The 20,861-nt window shown below is 38.2% G+C and overlaps 1 protein-coding gene across 3 annotated transcripts in view; it reads left to right on the forward strand.

Moving 5' to 3' along the window:
- LOC118819779 (ral guanine nucleotide dissociation stimulator-like) overlaps positions 1–20,861 on the forward strand; it is a 124,473-nt gene that overhangs the window by 28,191 nt on the left and 75,421 nt on the right. Inside the window, exon 1 of one of the 3 annotated variants that reach the window (XM_036587682.1) lies at positions 832–1,784. The exons of the other annotated variants lie outside the window; for them this stretch is intronic. Coding sequence (XP_036443575.1) covers positions 1,689–1,784 — 96 coding nt within the window. The 5' untranslated portion in view covers positions 832–1,688. Of the gene's footprint in view, positions 1–831; positions 1,785–20,861 lie in introns of those variants that run through there. 3 annotated transcript variants of the gene reach the window in all.

Consider the following 20,861-nt stretch of genomic DNA (forward strand, 5'->3'; position numbering starts at 1 on the left):
GGGACATGATTTCACATCAAAATAAAATTATATTTATTACATTTAACATAATTTTAACATACGACAAACAACACATTTCATGCATTTGTGCAATTTAAACTGAAATACAAGTTTTTTGTTGGTTATTTTAGGAATAGAACAAAGAATATACATACACTGACTTTCTGTGGTTTATTCCCACTTTCAGGTAATTTCTACGGTGTTGATCTAGTGGGGAACCATTCGCTATGGCAGTGGTAGAATGACCATACCGTAATATGCAAAAGTTTGGGTGCTTGTGGTCAAGTTGCATTTAGTTTCATTTTCAAAGTGACAAAGTGGACACATCCTCTAAAGAGAAAACACCTCTGTACATATTAATGCTTTATTTGCTTTATTTTTTTATTTATTTGCTAAATCTAACATGGCAAAAAATCAGAACATGTGCAGAAATTATATACACATATTATGTTATACTATGTTATATTTTTCATTTATATTATATTTTTTCAACATGTTAAACTTAGCAAATAATTAGAAACTGTGCAGTAAAATTAGCAGAAATTGTCATATTTAAGTTTATTTTCACCTAGAAAATTAACCAAACGTTTGACCAGGGGTGTGCAAACTTTTGCACATGAGTGTATAATATTACAAATATAACAAAGTGTTCTGACTTGAACTCTGATGCCCCACCTTTAAATTAGTGCCGTATTACAAACACAACTTCATACCTCATAATAAATAAATTAGCAGTTTCAGCACCCCCACTCCCCCCCCAACAGTAAGCACTGATGTTGTGAGTGTCATCTCGGTTCTGTGATGCACACACAGAGTGAAGTGCAGTAAGTGTGTGTGTGTTTTGAATACCTGCTGTTTTGCACTCCTCCTCCACCGCTGCATTCCTGGAGGCTGGTATTCCGAGAGCATGTTTTCTGTGTGTGTGCATGTGTGTGTGCGTGCGTGTGTGTGTGTGTGGGTGTGTGTGTGTATGTATGTGTGTGTGTTGCAATGCCACAGACAAGCTTCAGCTTGCCACTGAGTGTGAACGGTAGTAGCAAGAGAGAGAGAGAAAGAAAGGAGAGAGACGACCCAGACGCCTCTCGTCTCTCCCACACCTCCCTTCAAGCATAATAATAACGAAACGCCGCAGCACAGGAACGAAAGAGAGGCAGAGGGAGAGGAAGAGGCAGCGAGATAAAAGGCAAGCAGTAGAGGACTGATATCCAGGATACTTCTTCCTCACTCCTCTCCCGGCTCTGTTGTTGCCCTCAAACGCTACGAAGAAGACGCTGAGAAAACACCGAGGAAACACCCACAAGATGCTGAGGAAATGCTGGGAAAACACTGAGCAAAAGAATGAGAACATAGCGAGAAATATCTGAGGACAAACTGAGGAAACATGGAGAAGATGCTGGGAAAACACTGACAACACACTGAGAAAATTCTGAGCAAACACCAGGAAACCAAGAAGATGCTAAGAACTTGCTGTGAACGTTCTGAGGAAACACAGAGAAAACAATGGGAAGATGTTGAGAACGTGCTAAGAAAATACTGAGGAAACAGTTTTGAGAACTAAGAACCAAAGAGTCTGAGAAAAGCCTGAGGAACCACTGAGGAGCCACTGAGGAAACCCTGAGGAAACTTCTGTAAGACTGGGAGTGCTGCCTGATCTGTAGCCCAGGTGGGCTCCTCCTGAGTGGGCAGAAATGCAGTCTGGGCCAGCCTTCAGCCTTCAGAGAGCTCTAGCCCAGCCTGTGAGGATGTGCATGCTGGACTTCCATCTGTCCATCCTCGATCATCTGGTAGGCAATTTCGTTAGTTCAGCATAGTTAAAATCAACAACGTCGAATTTTAATATTGTGTATATAATCTCACTCATTCAAACAGACTTTTAAGTTGTTGAAGTCTTGTACTGTCCTGTCCATCTGTCCATCTGTCCATGTAGTCAAGCCAATTCTACAGTTGCTCCATCCACAGGCTGTGTGCTTCTGGATGACGCTGTAGCCTGTAGATACAGAGCTGTGCAGAGGGGAGAATGTGCATGGTGGATGTTGAGACTGCTGTTGAGACGATATGGACAAATTACTAGTGTTGTGATTACACTGCAACATGTGGCGCTTGCGTCCGCTTTGTATTAAAGCACAATGATGAATTTATATTATTATATTATTATATTGTCATTCGATTTATATTATTCTTGTTCTTCCCATTTTTATTATTCTTATTTGTCGCATAACTCGTCAGTTTTTGAGATATCAACACCATTCCAACTCCAGATTGTCCGGTTTGATTGCGTGATTCGGACTTGTATACAGCACGGATTCAGTGTTGTTCTGACCCACACTCATCTGTTTGTCTTTGTTTTCCATCCCTCGTTTCTCACATAGAGTCCCATTCATTTTCACCCCCGTGCAAATTCTATTACTTCTTAACCGACAGCCACCAAACTGCACGTCCTCACTCAGGGCAGGCCCTCAAGCTCTAATCCACAGCCATACTGACCCGCACTCCTCTCTGTGTCGTTTTTTCATCCCTCCTTCCTCTCATAGACTCTCATTCATTTTCAACAACACATAGCTACCACTTAAAGCAGCAACTCCTTATGAATGACTTAAGAAACACCTCGTACACCATGGCAAGTGCCTAGCAGTAATTTAGCAGCCGCAAGGGGTAACCTAGCATCGGCCTAGCAACATCTTAGCAACCGCCTGGGGCATCATAACAATCATCTAGCAGTCCCCTAGAACCAACTGGTATACCATAGCAACAGCCTAGCAACATCGTAGTAGCCACCTCGGATACCATGGCAACCACCTAGCAACACCTTAGCAACCAACGAGGACACCATAGCAACCGCCTAGCAACCACCTGGGAGACAATACCAAATCCAGCAACACCATAGGTACCACCTGTGCTACCTTAGCAATACCATAGCAACCACCTTGGATACCATAGCAACCAATTAGCAACCTAGCAGGAAGTGGGAACCATTTAAGCTGCGCAACCATTCTGCGGTTCCTTCAGGAAATGTTTCTAGATAAAGACTGACCTGAATTATTTTGACCCTTAGACGGTCCACATGTGCACCCTGATTCTTCAAAACACAGAAACATTAATCGACAAGTGTGATTGGTCAAGGTGCTCACAACACACAGTAAACAACATTGTGATTGGTTAGAGGACTATAATGCATGTTGCAGCTGTCACTGTTGCTAAGCCTAGTATCACAATAATTAACTAATTATATATTGTGCAGCCCTAATGTATGTGTTTGTGTGCTATAGCATGAAAGTAAACACAGTAGAAGAGTGTGTATCTTTGGCTGTTATACAGTACTGTGCTAAAGTCAGAGACGGCCCTTCATTTATCAAATTTACAGTCAAAACAGCCATTAAATACGAGTTATTCATTTTTCAGAGTCAGAAAAAAGCAGAAAACACGACAGAAAATTGCTCAGAAGCCTCAACAACCACATGCAATGTCAGTTTTTCAGTATTTAATGTTTCTACCCTTTGCTTTTGTTGCAGCTACCATTCTTTTCAGGAGACCTGCTTTCAGTTTTTCAAAGAAATCTGCAAGGACGTTTTCCCACACCTCCAGAGTTCAGTCTTAGAAGTTGGTTGCACTTTCTGTTTCTCACGATCCAAGTAACCCCGAATATTCAATGTTGGTGGTCAGTCTGTTGTTCTGAAAACACCAGCAGCTTCTTAGTTTGGTCTTACTTTTTTATTTCATCTTCTGAAAAAAAGATTAACTTGTACTTTGATTGGAAATGAAAGAAATGAAGGGTGGTCTCTGACATGTATGCAGTACTGCATTTCCACTAAATGTCTGTATATCGTTGCTGTTGGAAGAAAACCTTTTATCTCCAAAATGGTAACTTTACAGGAGAAGGAAAAAACCTACTTTACATAAAATGTAAGTCAGTGGAACCAGACTTTTTTCCAAGTCATTTTGGGTCATTTCTTTAGGTCCATTCATCATGAAATTTACACACAATGTGAAGCACAACAGACACTTTCAAGTTATGATAAAACCTGAAAAACGATTATATTTTATCTGTAGATTGATTCTCCAGATGTTTGTATAGATTTGCATAGTTAAATAGAGCTCTATAGACTCAAGTTGTGTTCTTGTGTTTCTCCATGAAAGTCAGCAAAATGCTGAGTTCTGTACTAACAAAAAGAAAGATTCTCCTAATAATGCATCAGATTTTAAGAAAGCATTTAGAGAAAGAGAGAGAGAAAGAGAGAGAGAGAGAGAGAGAGAGAGAGAGAGAGAGAGAGAGAGAGAGAGAGAGCGGGAGATATTTTTCATTGCTTCAGGCTGTTCTCATGGAGCTGTCAGTTTTTCCATGGCAACAGGTCACAGCGTTCACCAAAGCAGCTCCTTGGTGACTCTGGCTTTGTGTGTGTTTGTATGCAGGTCTTCCTTCTAAATATAATCTAGAACCTTTGCATCCACACAGGCCCTGGTACATGTTGCATTGTACTTTTCTACATTCAGAGTCACTGTAACACGTTCTAAATGGATGCTGCTGCTTTGAAGTGCCCATAATGTAGAAAACAGAATTTTCTTCACTTTCATTTTCTTCACCTACACAAACATGAGTCTGATGTCGTATGAAAACATTGTTCCAGTTTCAAAACAAACCATTCACTCTCCAGTCCAAACAGCCCGTTTACAATCATGCACAATATGTGAAAGTTTGAAGTGACATCCCCTACAGGAAACTTAAAAATGCCATTTTTCCTGCAGATTTTAGTGTAATATTCCTGTTTATTTGCTGAGTTTAATATGAAACATAAAATATAAAATGTGCCATAACGTTCGCACAGGTCACATTTTTATGTTTTTTTTTCTCCAGTATGTTAAATTTGGAAAAAATGTGCAGAAGTGTGTCTCTGTAGAGGATGTAATTAACAATAGACACAATCTCAGAAATGTGCAGTGCCCCTCTTTTCACTGGGGTGGAACCCTCAAGGGTACGTCTCTGTCCCTTTAGTCAGGGAACATAACTCAACCATAATCCATTGAAATGATATTCTCTAAATTGTACTGACTCCACACACCCCGTCTCGTCTCCAGGCTTTTATTTTACTGTTCTGATTTAAAACATTAGATTATGAAAAGATACAAATACAAACTTTTCACCTGGAAAAACTTACTTAAGGTTCACAATTGGACCTTAAAACCACTGTTGCACCTTTGAGGGAACATTTACATTGTTTGTACCTTGATGAACGAAAAGTGTACCTGCACAGAACCTTTATTTCTAACAGAGCATGTCGTTTGACCAGGGGCGCCCTAACATTTATATATGACTGTATGTAAAATGAAACTGCAAAAACATCCCATTTAAAATTCATTGGTTTTGTGATGTGGCGAAAACAAATTTACATATACTTGTGTTCAAACAAAATATATAATATATAATATAAAATAAAAACATTTCAGTTACATTTATAAAATGATTCTTCTGTGATGCTGGCATTTAGAAACTTTATAGATTTCAGCTCATTTGTAGGAAACTGTAAAAATAAAGACATCTTAGATGTTCAGATTTCCGAACAGAGCTGTAAAGGATTTCGTTATGTTTGTGAAAGCTGTATAATGTTGACAATGAAGTTACTATAAAATTAACATGGAAAAATTGGCATCATCTGTGCCAAAGAGGCTTGAACAACAAAGGTGGACATACTAAATATTAGAAAAACAAGTGGAATCCCAGTAGTGAAGGGTGTACTGACTTTTGTAGGAGCTCCCTTTAAAAGTGCATGAGTCAGAATCAAAGAATTGAATGTGGCTACTCTAGTGGTTAAATATGTGAACTACAACAACACTGGAATGTTTTTTTACTCTTCGGATCTGCTTCTTATTCCAACCCATCAACACAAAGCATGCCTCTAGTATTGACAGTGACCAGCCTCAGGTTTATTTAGAATCTGCCAGCATTACCAGGCACTGTCATTACTTCACTCTCTGGTGATGAGGAAGGCAGTTTATTAAGGGTTTTGTCTTTCCTCACTATTTAAGTATAGATGATAAAAGTTTTTAAATAATTTTCTAGATATTTCTAGATAGTTTCATGGTTATTTGTACTAGTCCTGAAATAAATAGACTAATGCACCTTTAATATATGGACACTTCATTACAGTTTAACCAGTCAAACAGTTCTGTTTTTACATTAATTTGCTTGAATCATTGAACAGTTCAGTACCAAATAGTTTAGTTTATGGTACAGTTATGCTCCCTATCTGAAGACATGCCCTTGAGTGGTACAGCCCCAGTGACATCATTGTACCCAAAAAAGTGCGGTATACCTGCCTTCTTTCTGGGAGTGTATGGCCCACTACTGACGCCCCCCCTATGTATCCTCCTATGCATGCATGCTTCACTTTGTCACACTGTGCTCCTCTGTGCTATAATTACCTCATGATGGACTACAGCTGTCAGTCAAACAGCTCAACCCTCCTTCACGTGTCTTGGTGATTGGCTAAGAAAGGATCTGCCTACACAACTAAAGCCATGTGTGTTCATTAGAGCTGGTATCACATCTCATTTGTCCTCAAACACTCTTGAGCTCTGTTGCTCACATCTTGAGCAGCGTGCTGTGCTGACTCACTGCTGATTCCTCTCTCAGTAATTTATTAGTTAGCTTCTTCTTCAGCCTTTACATCATGCTGTTTTGCTGGTACATGTGTACATTAGTCAGTGTTGTGGTAGCAGCTCTGGGCAGTAAGTCAGCACGCTATCAGTGTATCATTTCTCAATAGCGTGAGGCAGTTTCTTTGGCTCTGATGTTTCTTTGTTTTGATGAAGAAAGTGCAGTCACACTTTATTTTGATGGTTCTCTTTAACTACAGATTCTCAAATTATTAACACACATGAACTTTATTATCAGCAGCTTTGGGGTTTGGGTTTCTGACACTTTGACATGCTGTTTCAGTAGAAAAGGACAAAACTACACATGAAATACAATTCAAACTTCTACTATAGATTTTAGCTCTGCTGCATTGTTCATTTTAGTAGATAACAGGCATTAGATATTGCATAATCGTCTAATTGCAATAGTTAAAATTATTTTTCACAGCTTTCATAATATGTTTATATTGTATTTTTATCAGTTGAGGCAAATACATGTAAATAAAACATTCGCATTTATTTAGAAATTATGAGTCTCAGAAAAAACAACTTAAGTTGCGTGTTCGTTAGAGGGCAGCGGTGAGTAATGTTTGTTATTGTACTTAAACATATTTGAAAATATCGCAGGGCCTCAGATCGCTCCGGAACTCTATCAAAGGGCTAAAGATTGACTCGTTTGCCCTCTCACATGGTCACATCATTGCCATTATCAATTGCTTCTCAGTATGCTTTGCTCTCGACCTGAAAAATCACATCGGAATGTGAAAATGTGTCGCAAAGGGACAAATCAGGGTTGAAAAGGCTAAAAATCATGTATTGTAGGCCCAGCTTTAGCTTATCAGCCAATATAAATACTTTAATAGTTCCATACAATAAACAAAACAAGACAATTGTTAACCACAACTTTTTCTATGGCATTTAATTACCAGATAAAATTTAACACTCATAACAGGCCTAATAACAGTGTATCATACAGTGTAAGAAACCACATAACCAGTTCTTATCTTACCTAACAACTGAGGCAAGTATGTCAGATTGCTTAGCTTCATAGCTCTAGTGCAAATGCAAAGAAGCAAACTACAAAAACCAGCATGTCTTGGTTCATTTTTGGCCAAACTGTCCCTTTAAGTATAATAAGAAGACTTCAAGTGTGCATGCAGTGATCTTAGTAGACTTAGTGTAGTAGTTCTTCATGAAATAGTTGCCAGGTTGGCTTTTTTTGAATCTGCTGCATGGAAAAATGCATTTTGGCAGATATCAGTGTAATATTGGGGCAATTACACTGAAAGAGCTTTCCTGGCAAAGATGTGTAGTGATTAGCTTCTGTTTTGGAAAAGCAAGGCAGTGTTTTCAGCCCTCTGTGAGAAAGTTTCTGAAAGTATTACTAGGTCTGTTCGTTGATGGACCAAAGCCGTTTGTGTGATACAGTGTATTGTTTACTTTTTGCAGTGCACTTTTATTTGAGGTGAATATACAGTGTCCTGGAGTCTACCCAGTTTGCTGTGGTGATACACTCCTTGCAATATGTTTGAATATATTGTTATTTATACAGACATATGCAAAATCCTCAGAGAACACACTTTTGCACACTTTAATGTGCAATTACTGCTGAATTTGTTGAATCTATGAACATAATGGGGTGGGAAAAAGTGTAAAATGTGGCTTGTGCAAAAAGTTATGGCGTTGTGGATTTCCAAAATGTTAAATTCAGCAAATTGTACATTGAAATGTGCACAAGTGGGTCCCCTGTAGAACCCATGTGTCAGATACAAGGCCCACTGGCCAGATCAGTCCTGTGGCACAATTCTATCTGGCCCTTGAAATTATTTTGATTTATTAATATTGATCTATTAATATTAGCCCATTTTACAGTGAGGTGCACTACAATCCCCAGCATGCACTGCAACATAGTTTGTGCTGACACCCCCAGCCCACAATAACAATCTATGGGATGGCACATCCGCACATCATATCACCAAATACACTAGTTCAACCAATATAAACACTATAAACACTCAGTAGCTCAGAAACTGATCCCAAAAATGAATTAACTTGCAGCAGAAAAGATGTCCTGGTGTCTAAATCAAGCACACCGGTAGGTTTAAAAGACCTACATCCTGGGGACGTTTAAAGAGATTTAACAGTTATTTGTATCTAATGTAGCCTAAATATGTCAAGAATTCACATGTAATATTTGAAGGTTCACTACTACTAAAATATAAACTCACTTTGTCTGGATTTTTTTTAATATGACCCTTTTAGTGGTTGAGCTGGACACCTCTGCTGTAGAGGATGTCTTTATTTTTACCTAGAAAATCAATAAAACATGTGATCTGTCCAAAGTGTTCAAACTTTTGCATACAACTGTATATTACAAAATATGATGAAAAATATTTCCATTATGTTTCATTTTTGTATGGCATAAATATTAACCGAGGACTTCTTTATTCATAGAAATGGCTTTAAAAGTCACCTTTTTGCCTGACTTGCATTGAAACATGTATTGAACGCAAAAGGTGACACATGCCGATGAAGGTCAAGGGTCACTTAACACTTTAGCTACATGCACACCTTCACACACACTTCAACTCCAGCTCTGTTTCTTACCTTTTCCTACAGCAAAGTGGCCCTTAAGATCATCTTTAATGTAGCTCAGTATATCTGGCCTTTCTGATTACAACACTGTGAGTGTGTTGAAAGTTAATTCAACCTATTTCTACACATTTTATACACATTATAAGTGATTTTATTTATTTATTCTTAAAACTACAGGTGCGCTGATATGGAAATGATGCATAAGATCACAGATGCTGATGCATAAATATTTATAAAATGTAGAAATTTGGACTAAATGTACTGGATTAGCATTACAGAGAAGTATAATGTTTATTTCTGTAGGCTAACAAATACAGTAAAGTGATTAAACTGCAGATATTCTAGCTCCACATTTGTCCCCTTCAGCTCCTTTGTTTCGCGCAGTAGGCTTTAAAGTCCAGCAGACAGGTCCTATTATGCCAGCTGTGATCGATGCAGAGGGGAAAGTGCTTTAAGACTGGGGGGAGGTGGGGAGGGGCTTCTGCCGGCCTTTTGTTTTGCAAAATTGCAGATGATGAAAGTGCTTTCTGAAAAACAATTAGAGAGCTATTACTGAAGAGACTGCATTGTCAGAGCCCAGCCAGTCCAGCCATTACTTCACAGAGAGAGTGAGAGAGAGAGGCCTGTATTAAAGGGATAAAAGCATTTGATTTAAGCAAAAAAAATAATTAAAACTTAAAAAAAAACAAAAAAAAACACACACCCACCCACGCACACTATTTTTAAAATAATAATGATTTTTTTAATCTTTTAAAAATCCATGTAAGGCTGGCTTTACACAGTGAAACGTAGTAGTTGACTAGTAGTTGTAGTTGCAGCTACAGTTGACTACAACAAGCATTCAGTTACTTCACTAATTAACAAAATTAACACATCATGTTTTTGATACACTCTATCTTTCTTGCTATAAAGTCATTTGCAAGATGTATTGTACATATTGGAAGCATTTTTTCCAGCAATCTTTGCCATTCTTTTTCACAAAATCTGTCTTTTATCTGTCTATATACGGTTCTTCAACGTATATTTGAGGTCACTTATCTGTTATGTGGATGCTAAGCCTTTGAAAATGAATGTTTAAGTAGCCATTACAGTTATAGCCTACATGATGCCTCACTCAACATGTCCATCATTCATATTTATATTGTTAAATTTTGTGAAAGATAGAATTCATATTTTTATCTTTAGGTTATCTTTAGTTTCTGGGTCGTTCTACAGAAACGTCCACTTTTGTGTCCCTAGCATTTACAGATATATTACACTTGAAAAACATTACGGTTACATTTTTTTCATATTTTAAAATAAAGCAAGAAGTTATTGTTTTATTTTAAAGTTGTGGCCCCCAGGAGTCGTGTCACTGGTGTTACCGCGTTACAAAAAATCTCTTATTTTGAAATAAAAATCACACTGATGACATCACTTGACTTCCTTTTACCTATTTTCTGAGGATCTATGAAGAAAAGCGCATGGTGAGTCCACTGTGTCTTTCAGTTATCAGAGATTTTCTCATTTAGCTCATGATTTCATATGAAGCTTTTAGCTGAAGTCACTGGTGTGACCGACTTTATTCTGAGGTAATTGTGAAAAAATAGAATCCAAATGGATTAAATTCCATATTATAGTGGATGTTCCATGATTGACTACATATGGTTTGATGCTCTGTAGCAGCCATTTAGTAAAATGCATTTTTCATCAAAAATGTCTCTGGTGTTTCCTTTCTTATGTGTAACACCAATGAGGATCAGTAACACCAGTGACACCTATGGAGAGATAGAAAAGTGGACGTTTCTGTAGAATGACCCTTATTTTTTATTTCTATATATATTGTATATACGGTATAAGTAACAAACTGCAATCTTGTTAAAAAATAACAAGGTTAATAATAATAGGTTTGTTAATTCTCTCCTTGTTACTCTTTTCTTGAGTGCCTTGTTATCCCTTTGCTATTGTGGCGCTGTAAATTTCCCCTGTGGTGGGACCAATAAAGGATTATCTTATTTTATCTTATCTAAGAAGCACAACAGAGAAGTTGTTTGAGAACCACGTCCTGTATCTTCTATAATAAAGTTTATAATTTGGATCCCAAACGAATCTGAGCTCTGTGTAAACTTAGGGGGCATCAAGAGAGAAGAAAATGAATCTGGCTATGTAGATCACAATAACAGCAGGCTGAAGAAGAATAACACTGGAACAAGCAGGCATTGAAACAGTTGTTAGTGTTAGTGTAGTTAACACAGCCAACTGTGTCTCTTTTTCAGCACCAGTAAACCATCTTCTGTTTTAGTTTCTTGTCTATTAATCCAGTAGTTTGAAAGTGTGTGATCACATGGTGCACTATCAGCATTTTGATTGACTGTTTCATGAAACTTGTTGCATGAAGTTGAGACACTTGCAGCTGTTGTGGCCGAGTTTCAAATAAATCGAAGGATGCTTTACATCAATGCAATTTAGTTTCATATAGGTTTCAAGCAGCTACATTTGTTTAAAAGTTTCACCTTGTAAAGCCAGTAAACTCTGAAAAAAATATTAAAATTAATAATAAGATCAACAACAATAAAAATAATAATGTCAATAATAATTATTATTATTTTTATTAGTCGTAGTAGAAGTAGTAGTATTCTGATATTAAGATTAATATCTGAATAATGACAATAATGATTTAACCAGTAATTACTTTGAAATTATCATTATTTTACTCACTATTTGTGCGTAAGGATCTGAGCATACGCTGTGCTTCTTCTCCCTCTTCTCCAGTGGAAGATTATTTGATGTTCTCTGTGGTATTTCCCTCCGTCGCTTACTTTGCTTTAAGACTTTCATGCAGGAATGTGGGCACAGTTGATAATAAGGACTCAGGTTTCTGCAAGTTAAACACATTCAGACTAACACAGACAGTATCAGCCTTCCTCTCTCCCTCAGACGCTGCTCCTTTGCTGGGTCCCCTAGCGGCTAAACATGTGCACTGAACCATAAATATATGGGCTGGAAAGGCTTCACATAGGCCTCTGACAACACATACGCTGAGGCAAATACTGCTGTAACCTGTAAATCAGGGGTATTTCACTAAAACTGGCAAATGGTCTAGTTACATCAAATTTACCCCCCATAGGCCTGGATGAACTAACAGAAGTGAATGGCGACAACAGTTACTTTTAAATGCTTAACCACTAATGGTCAGTTCAGGCAAACACACACGCACACATCACCTAAACCGCATATCCTTCTGGGTCACGGTGGGGTCCTGGAGACTATTCCAGCTATCGTTGGGCAGAAGGCAGTTCAGGCAAACAATAAAATAAAATAAGACACATCGACTATATTTCAATAAAAATGTTTTTCCACTTACTTATATAGTTTAATGAGCATTTTAGAATTGTCTGGCCACTGGCTATCATTTGTAAAAAAAAATATTTTTGAAAGAAAACCTCTTAAAAATATATTTGAAATGTTTGTCCGCCGAAGAAAAATTGCTAAGGTTAAAGAAATGAATTAAAACAAAAAAAAATCCATCAAAAAATTAATAAAGGCTATTCTTAATGAGCATTTCATGCTAATGGACAACCATAGTGGTGGAGCTTACATGGCTTCAGAACTGAATTTTGCAGCTTTGTTCATTTAAAGTGATTTGTTTCACAGTGGCTGAAATGTAGGCTGCTAACCAGTCATTAGCAACTTTGCTAGCTGGCTAACCTCCATGCTAACGTGTTAAATTCGCATAACAGATTTGTGACTCAGTCAATTTAAAATGTAAAATGACCACTTGTTGATGAAGGAGACATTTGCTACCCTTCACAGGCAGTTTGCATGCTTGCAGTCTGTATGAACAAAGATGTGAATGAAACTCAGGCTTTAATAAGGCTGCTAATGCTATTTTCACTACATTAACCTCGTAGCTGTGGTGCATGTTTTGGCTGATCTGCATTTTGGGTGAAGGGAAAGTTGTGCACTGATTTTTTGCTGAATTATTCACTTAGTATGTTGGGAACATGGATGTTTTTGTTAAGAAACTGACCTTTTTGGGTTTTCTGTTGGGGTTCTGCCATAAACAAACCACTGCCTGGACTGAATGCTGTTGTGATTCCTTTAAACATGCGATAGAAGCGCTATTATGAGGGGGATTTGTTTGTGTACCAACAGCAGAGCTTTCAGGGTTGTGATATCATCTGTATACAGACAGTACTGTTGCTAATCTGGTTCCTTTGCCACTCCTCTCAACCAGCACTGTTTGAAAGGAAGATCAGGGCTGTAGTCTTTTTTCAGATAGGAACGGTCGCCTGTGGTGCGCTCTCTGATAACCAGTGGTTGCCTTGGCAACACAGTGGTCATATCTCTAAAAGCCCATCGTGACGTGGTCAGAGTGTGAATGACCCTTTGCCTCTGGTCACAGTCATACTCCAAATATAAAGGGCCTGAGGTCAGCGGCTTAGGCCGTACAATCAGAGTGACTTAGTGATTCACATTTGATCTTTGATCTTGTTGGGTTGAGTGGACACTGAATGGATTCAAGCTAAAATGAACCACAGTCAGAACTTTCGAAGCCAACATAAAGCGGTGGTTTGATTAACAGTGACTATAGCAAATGACTGCTAGCTTTAGCATCCTGCTAGTTCCTATTAATCATTGGCAAAGTGAGCATTATGTCTTTAACCCTGTAAACATGTTATTCAATTATTAATCTGATGGATTATGAAATTAATATAATTAATTCTAATTAATGTAAGAATCTACAGAATTTCCTTTCAATTAACATATTCACACTGCCCATATACAGACCCTTGCAGTTAAGAGGTTAGTGCTAGACTGTTTTTTTATTTTTATATGGGATGACTATACTAACTACTAGCTTTCTTGTCCTGTTAGCAGTGTTAGCATTATTCAGTTCTGATTCCAGAACTTTTATTCAGTTAATATATTAAAGTTAATAATCTTGAGACTTAATATTACTGGCTAATATGAATTATTCAGTAAGTAGTTCAGTAAGTAAACTGATACGTATGTTATGTAGTGATAGTTACAAATGGTAGTGTAGACCTGTTATGCGCATATTAGCGACTCCAGGTCTAAGCTGTTTTTTTTTTCTGTGACCAAAATTAAGGGTGTTTTTGGATATGGCTGCTGTATTAACTCTGTGGTAAAGTAAAATATTCCAAAGCTAATACATTGTGCCGCATGGCCATTTTTCCTCTGAACATTGTCAGATTCTCTGAAAGTTGTTAAGGAGCCAAAATATGGCTTGCTACACGCATGCTAACTGCTACGCAAGGAATTGACATTGTAACTCAACAAAGTACGCAAAAACAAACCAGCAAGCTTGGTCAACTGTGGTATTTAAGAGGCTTTGGCAGTTTTAGGCCAAACATTTGAGTAGCTTGTTATTTAGTAGTGTTGAAGTTTAATAGTAGACTTTGTAATAGCTTGTTTGTAGCATGTGTGTAGCATTATTCGTATTTCGACTGCTAAACAACCTCATAGTTCAGAGGATACAGTGGCAAAATGTACACAGGACAAAACATCAGCTTTGCAGCATTTTTGGTGATTTTTAATAAACATCATCCATTTTTGTTATAGAGAAAATTAGCTTAGACTACAGAATGACGACGCCATTCAGAGGTCTGTATGGAACAACACTGCAGTTTGAGAGGTTGATGATAGGATGTATAGTGAACAGGCCATGTAAACAGCCCTATAGCCTGTACTCTGGTTTCCCTGGCTTGTATTTAAGGTTAAGTACAGTAATAAAGTTGTGTAATGTTCTTGCTAACCCAGAGCAGATGCAGACAGCTGTTTGGTTTCAGTGGAGCTCTGCAGGGTTCCTGCCTGTAACAACCACATGTGTGTGTTGTGTATCAGTGGGGGGATGAAGCTCTGTGGATTCAGTGGTCCACACAGTGGCCACAGTCTCAACCTCGCCTTCTCTGACGTTTATCATTAATTAATCTTATCTTTAGTTGCCTGTAGTTACGTTTTGAATGTTGGTAGTGTTGTTTTATGAGTATAAACATTTTAAGGCATAATCATTCAACTTAGCATTTTTATGAGCCTTCATTAACGGAGTAGACAGAAAAATTGCCTCTCAGGCCACCAATCCAGTTAATCTGTATGCCAAAATTAACAATCTGTGGCCAGAATTACAGAAACATTATTGTATATGCTTTGAATTTACAGTTAACAAGCATACTTCTGTACAAAAAGCCAGTCAGATATTGCTTTTTGCTGTGACCCCCCCCAAAACGTCCACTCAATTTTTTTAATTCTACCAGTCCAACCAGGGATAGATGTGAATGTATCCTCGTTTTTCACCAAAGAGGCCCAGATTAAAGATTACTATCTTTCGGTCATGCTGACCCTCCTTCATCTTCCTCAGGCTTGGATCAGTCCGCCCTGCGGGTTTGTTATTGAGATTGCTGAAGATCGTGGCGCTGTAGCAGCACTCATGCTGAAGCGTCATACTTTTGAATATTGTGTCTTCTAAATGAGTTACTCTGAGTAAATGTGGTACATGCTGGCTGTACCGGCCATTCGGCATAAAAGCGGTAAGGCATCCTTCTCCCATTATGGCCCTTGTCTTTGGAATTCCCTTCCTGATGACCAGAGGGCTCTGGAAGATTTTGGCACATTTAAGAGAAAGGTTAAGACGCACTTTTATATTTGCTTTTTATTCATTTTACCCCTTACAGTTGCATTTTTAAAATATTTCCGTTTTATTCTTTATGTTTTACTGCATTTAGACTTTTATTGTTTTATTTTGTTACTTCTTTTTGTCTTTAAATTGTTTATATTTGCCATTTTAATTTATTTCTGTCTTTTGTAAAGCATTTTGTGAAACTTTGTTTGAAAAAGTGCTATATAAATAAAGCTTATACTACTACTACTAAAACTACTACTACTACTACTACTACTACTACTAATAATAATAATAATAATAATTATTATTATTATTATTATTATTATTATTATATGAAGAGTGAGCTTGTGGTATCTGTTGTAGAAGCTGACAATAGTCTCAACAGAAGAAGTCATCACTTGCTGCCACGGTAGCCATCACGGTGGTAGCGTTAACGCTACAATTGGTAAATTCAGACAAATCAGATTTGATGCAGCTGGCTCCATGTCCAACCAAACCGGCTCTGGACCTCACACAGGAGGGTAAAAAGCGGTTATTTTGTTATTAATCATGAATATTTGTGAATCTGTGAGAATTCAACTAAAAACACATAAATTTCCAAGGCAAGTGGTCACTGGGGCCACAAGCTCTACATTTCTAGGGGCCAAAATGTGAGATATTGTGGCAAAGGACAATAGGCAGTGCCGACCCCTGATTGCTAATATCAGCACTTAGCACTGTCAACTATCGGTTAAGGTTAATTTGCAAGGTTAGTTTTCTGTCTAATGCTAAATGCTTCAGCCTGACCATATGTTCCCTTATTGTGTGAAATGCAGTGGTTTCCTTTTTCATTTTAACCCAGATGGAAGAAAAATATATGAACATATATTTGCTGAGAATGAAAATATATCTGCAATTAATGTGGTGTTTTAAAATAGATTTAACTGTGCTATTTTTTAATATTTAAATATATGCCAAAATATACATGTCAGCATATTAATATATATGCGCACATGTAGATGAAATAGATGTAATAGTGTCTTTTTTAATACTTAGATATATGTCAAACGTTGAAATATACAAGAAATTCGACACATAGTTTGGAAATGTATGGAAATATATCAAATATTTTCTTTGCATATGGGAAATAGCACTTGGCACAGGGTCACTGGTAAAACATTCGGCTGTGTGGGCATTTTCCAGCATGTTAGCCATGTCATTTCTCAGAAATGTTGTGTGTGAAGATATTTTTTGGTTTGTATCCTAAGCCCTTTTATATTACTCTTATCTTGATGATGGTACATCCGTTCCTGCCGTGTGGTGGTAATTGAATTGGAGCTCCGTGGCTTTGATTGTTCTTTGGAAACCCCCTGTTATCCTCCAAGCTGTGCCTGGCACTGAGGAGGCTGTAAAGAGTGGGAATTTCCTTAAAACGAGTACCAGAATGGCCCTTCTTCAACATCCAAACTACAGCTTCTAGGAACTGGGAAAGAGATAAGAAGTTAGAGATAAAGGTTAAGAGGGTTGGAGATTCAGGGTCAGTGTTTGTTAACCCAGCTCATTCTGATCTCACAGTCAGCAGCACTAAAGAAAAACAACTACACAAAACAAAAAAGACTTAACTGAAACATAAATTTTGCTCATTTTGATGCAAGATTTGTTTTCTTTTGTTTTTGTTTTTTTTTTTTGCACAGTTTTAGGTAACCGAATATTCATTGAAAAGCTGCACTATGTAAGATTTTAGCTACAAGCCTCGCTGTCTCTTTTTGCTCAAATCCGATCTCTCTTACACGACAGTTCACACTCGTTTAGGTCAATGATTTAAATCTGTCATTAATGTGAACGAACCGGTGTCCTGAAATGACCCTCATGAGCTCATCTTACTCAGTAACGTTACATGAATGAATCACGTTCATCATCAGCACAAACTAACGAGCAGAACGAGCTTCACTGAGAAGATAATTAACTCTGATCAACTCTCAGCTTCATTATTAGAGCGAGACGAAGGAGAAAAAGGTGAGACGTGTTGCTTTTCCACCGTTTTCAGGCTTTAACTTCTGTTCGGCGCTGCTGCCATGGTAACGCTGATTGATGGCGCACGCGCTGTGAAAAAAAAAGCATGAATTCCGATCTGAACGTTCATATTAAGGTTGCATTGCCAAGAATTGGATATGTATCTGATCTAGGACCACATATGAAAGTGGCTCAGGTCTGATTTGAAGAGATCAGATTTGCGTGTCCACACAGCCCCGAAAACATCAGATCTGAGTCACATTAGGGCAAAAAATTGGATTTGTGCCACTTCAGCCTGGTAAAGTGAACATAGCCTTTGTTGTTAAAATTGCTGTTGTGAGTTCCTCTATAAAGCCTGAAATAATAAGTCAGAGACGTTTACAGGAGTTTTTCAGACCACATCATTAAGAAAGTCTGGCTCGATGTTTACATCTCAAATGCAAAATCAACATTATACTGATGAAGATATGATGTCAGGAGTAGATCATTCACTCACGTCCCCAGGAGACACATCCTTCACTTTTTTTGATTGAGTTCTATTTGAATTCTCTTTCAATGTGCTTGGAATCATCAGATTCGTCCGCTCAGTTGATGCACAACCCATGTTACAAAATGGTGCATGTAATTACACATTTCCACCAGAGGGGTCTCCAAATCCCCAAAACATACTACAGATACTCGAATATTAATGTTAGTCAGATTGCATGTGTTTTTGACTTCTCATCTACCCAGTTTATCAGCAGGCCTAAGGAGAAAAACAGATATACAACCAGATCTTTGCAAGTGGGTGGCACAGTAAATCAGCTTGGCTACAGAGGGTAGCAATGCAGACAGCTATTTCAATTTATGACTCGATTTCTCTTGAAGAAATGCAGTAATTAGCCTGTCAGGTGGCTGCAGGATCGTGGTTCAGCCAATAAGATAAGAAGAGGTTTGAGGGAAAGCTGCTGAGAGATGAATCAGAAGGTGACACAGAAGTGAGCATTAGGATTGCACAATATAATTTCAGTTGTTGTGATATTAGCCTTTGCAATCCTGATATGGAAGAAGGCTACAATACGCATATGAGTCCCCTCAACCCACCAATCACCGCATTTTTACTGTGTGCAATGATCATCCTGACGAGTCACGACTCCAGAGGATTGTTTCTGTGAGTGTTTTGATGAATCAAAATATTCATGTAATCCTACAAAGGTAAACTGTGGCTAAAATAACACAGGCCTGTCTTTTACCACGTCATATTACTGACTCACTGATGCGTTTATAAGCTATATGATGATCACAATGTCTAGATATATAAGTGTAATATGATATTTGGTATCTTGCAGCTCTAGTTGGCATACAGTATATGGCCATCTGTTCAATGACACTGATTTAAACATGCTCAGTCTAACCACAGCTGGTCTCTGCCTGTCATAGACGGCTGTCCACCAGAGACAAAGAGAGAGGGAGAGAGAGAGAGAGAGAGAGAGAGAGAGAGAGACAGACAGCAACAGAGAGGGAGAGACAAGGTGAAAGAGAGAGAATTAATTAAGAGTGAGAAAGTGAGAGTAAGAGGAGGAGACGAGCAAAAGAGGCAATGAAAAATAAAACAAAAATAGAGAGAAGGAAACAGAAAGCGTATGAGAGAGAAAGTGAAAGAGAAAAAGAGGGAGAAAGAGTGAGAGATAAAGAGATAGGGAGAGATATGGAGAGCAAAAGAGAGGGAGTGAGGAAAGAAGAGAGGGGGAGGAAGCAAAAAGGCAAAAGAGAAAGAGCAACGACAAGGAGAGAAACAGTATTATTGATAGAGAGAACGAAATAGGGTGAGAGAGTGACGACAGAGAGAAAAGAGAAAGAAACAAGGAAAGAGAGAGAGAAGGAAAAAGAGAGAAGGGAGAGATAGAGAGATGAGGAGAGCAAAACAGACAACAAGAGAGAGAAAGAAAAAGAGGCAAGGAAAGCAAATGAGAGAGAGAGAAAGGAAGCAGAGAAAGGGAGAGGGAGAAAGACAATGAGAGCAAAAGAGACAATGAGAGCGAATAAGTGAAATAAAGAACAAGGGGCCAAAAGAACAAATGAGAGAAAAAGAGAGGGAGAAAGAGCGAGAGAAAAAAAGACAGAGATAGGAAAAGCAAAAGAGAGGGAGTGAGGGAGAAAGAGAAAGAGAGAGTAAATACAGAGAGAAAGAGAGTAAAGATGAAAAAAGAGACAGACAGAAAGAGAGTAAGGACAGAGAAAGACAGAAAGAAAGAGTAAAGATGGAGAGAGAAAAAGTAAAGACAGAGAAAGATAGTAAAGGCAGAGAGAGAAAGAGAGTAAACACAAAGAAAGAGTAAAGATGGAGAGAAGAGTAAACACAGAGTAAAGAGAGAGAGAGAAAGATGGAGTAAAGAGAGTAAGAATAAAGATGGAGAGTGAAGAGTAAAGACAGAGAGAGTGAAGATGTATAGAGAGAGAGTAAAGATGGAGAGAGAAAGAGAGTAAAGACAAAGAAAGAGTAAAGACGGAGAGTGTAAAAATGGGGAGAGTGAGTAAAGGGAGAAAAAGGAAAAGTGAGAGAGAGAAGAGTGAGGAAGAGAGATAAGGAGAGCAAGAGAGACAACAGGAGTAAATAGAGAGAGAGAGAGGGAGAGGGAGAAAGAAAGAGCAAAAGAAAGCAAAAGAGAAAAGGAGTGAGACAGAGAGAGAGAGAACGTAAAAAAAGAAAAGAGAGGGAGCGCAAAGAGAAATATATAACAGAGAGAGATAAAGAAGAGGGAGAGAGACAACAAGCGAAAAGAGGAGAGAGAGAGAGAGAGAGAGAGAGAGAGAGAAGGTGCTGAGGAATACGCTCTGAGATGTACTCGGATGTTCTTCACTGCGACCGTCTGACAGTGACTGATGTCCGTCTTTACAGTAAAGCAGCCGCTGATTCACTCTAATGATATCACCCTTTATTTCATTAGCAGTGATGCTCAGCTATGCAGGCAGAATAAAAGCCACCCACTTAATTAGATCAGGGTTTTTCCGCCCTCTGTATGTGTGTGTGAGTTTAAATGGATAT

Source organism: Colossoma macropomum, unplaced genomic scaffold (genome assembly GCF_904425465.1).
Source record: "Colossoma macropomum unplaced genomic scaffold, Colossoma_macropomum, whole genome shotgun sequence".
In the NCBI taxonomy this organism is placed as follows: domain Eukaryota; kingdom Metazoa; phylum Chordata; class Actinopteri; order Characiformes; family Serrasalmidae; genus Colossoma; species Colossoma macropomum.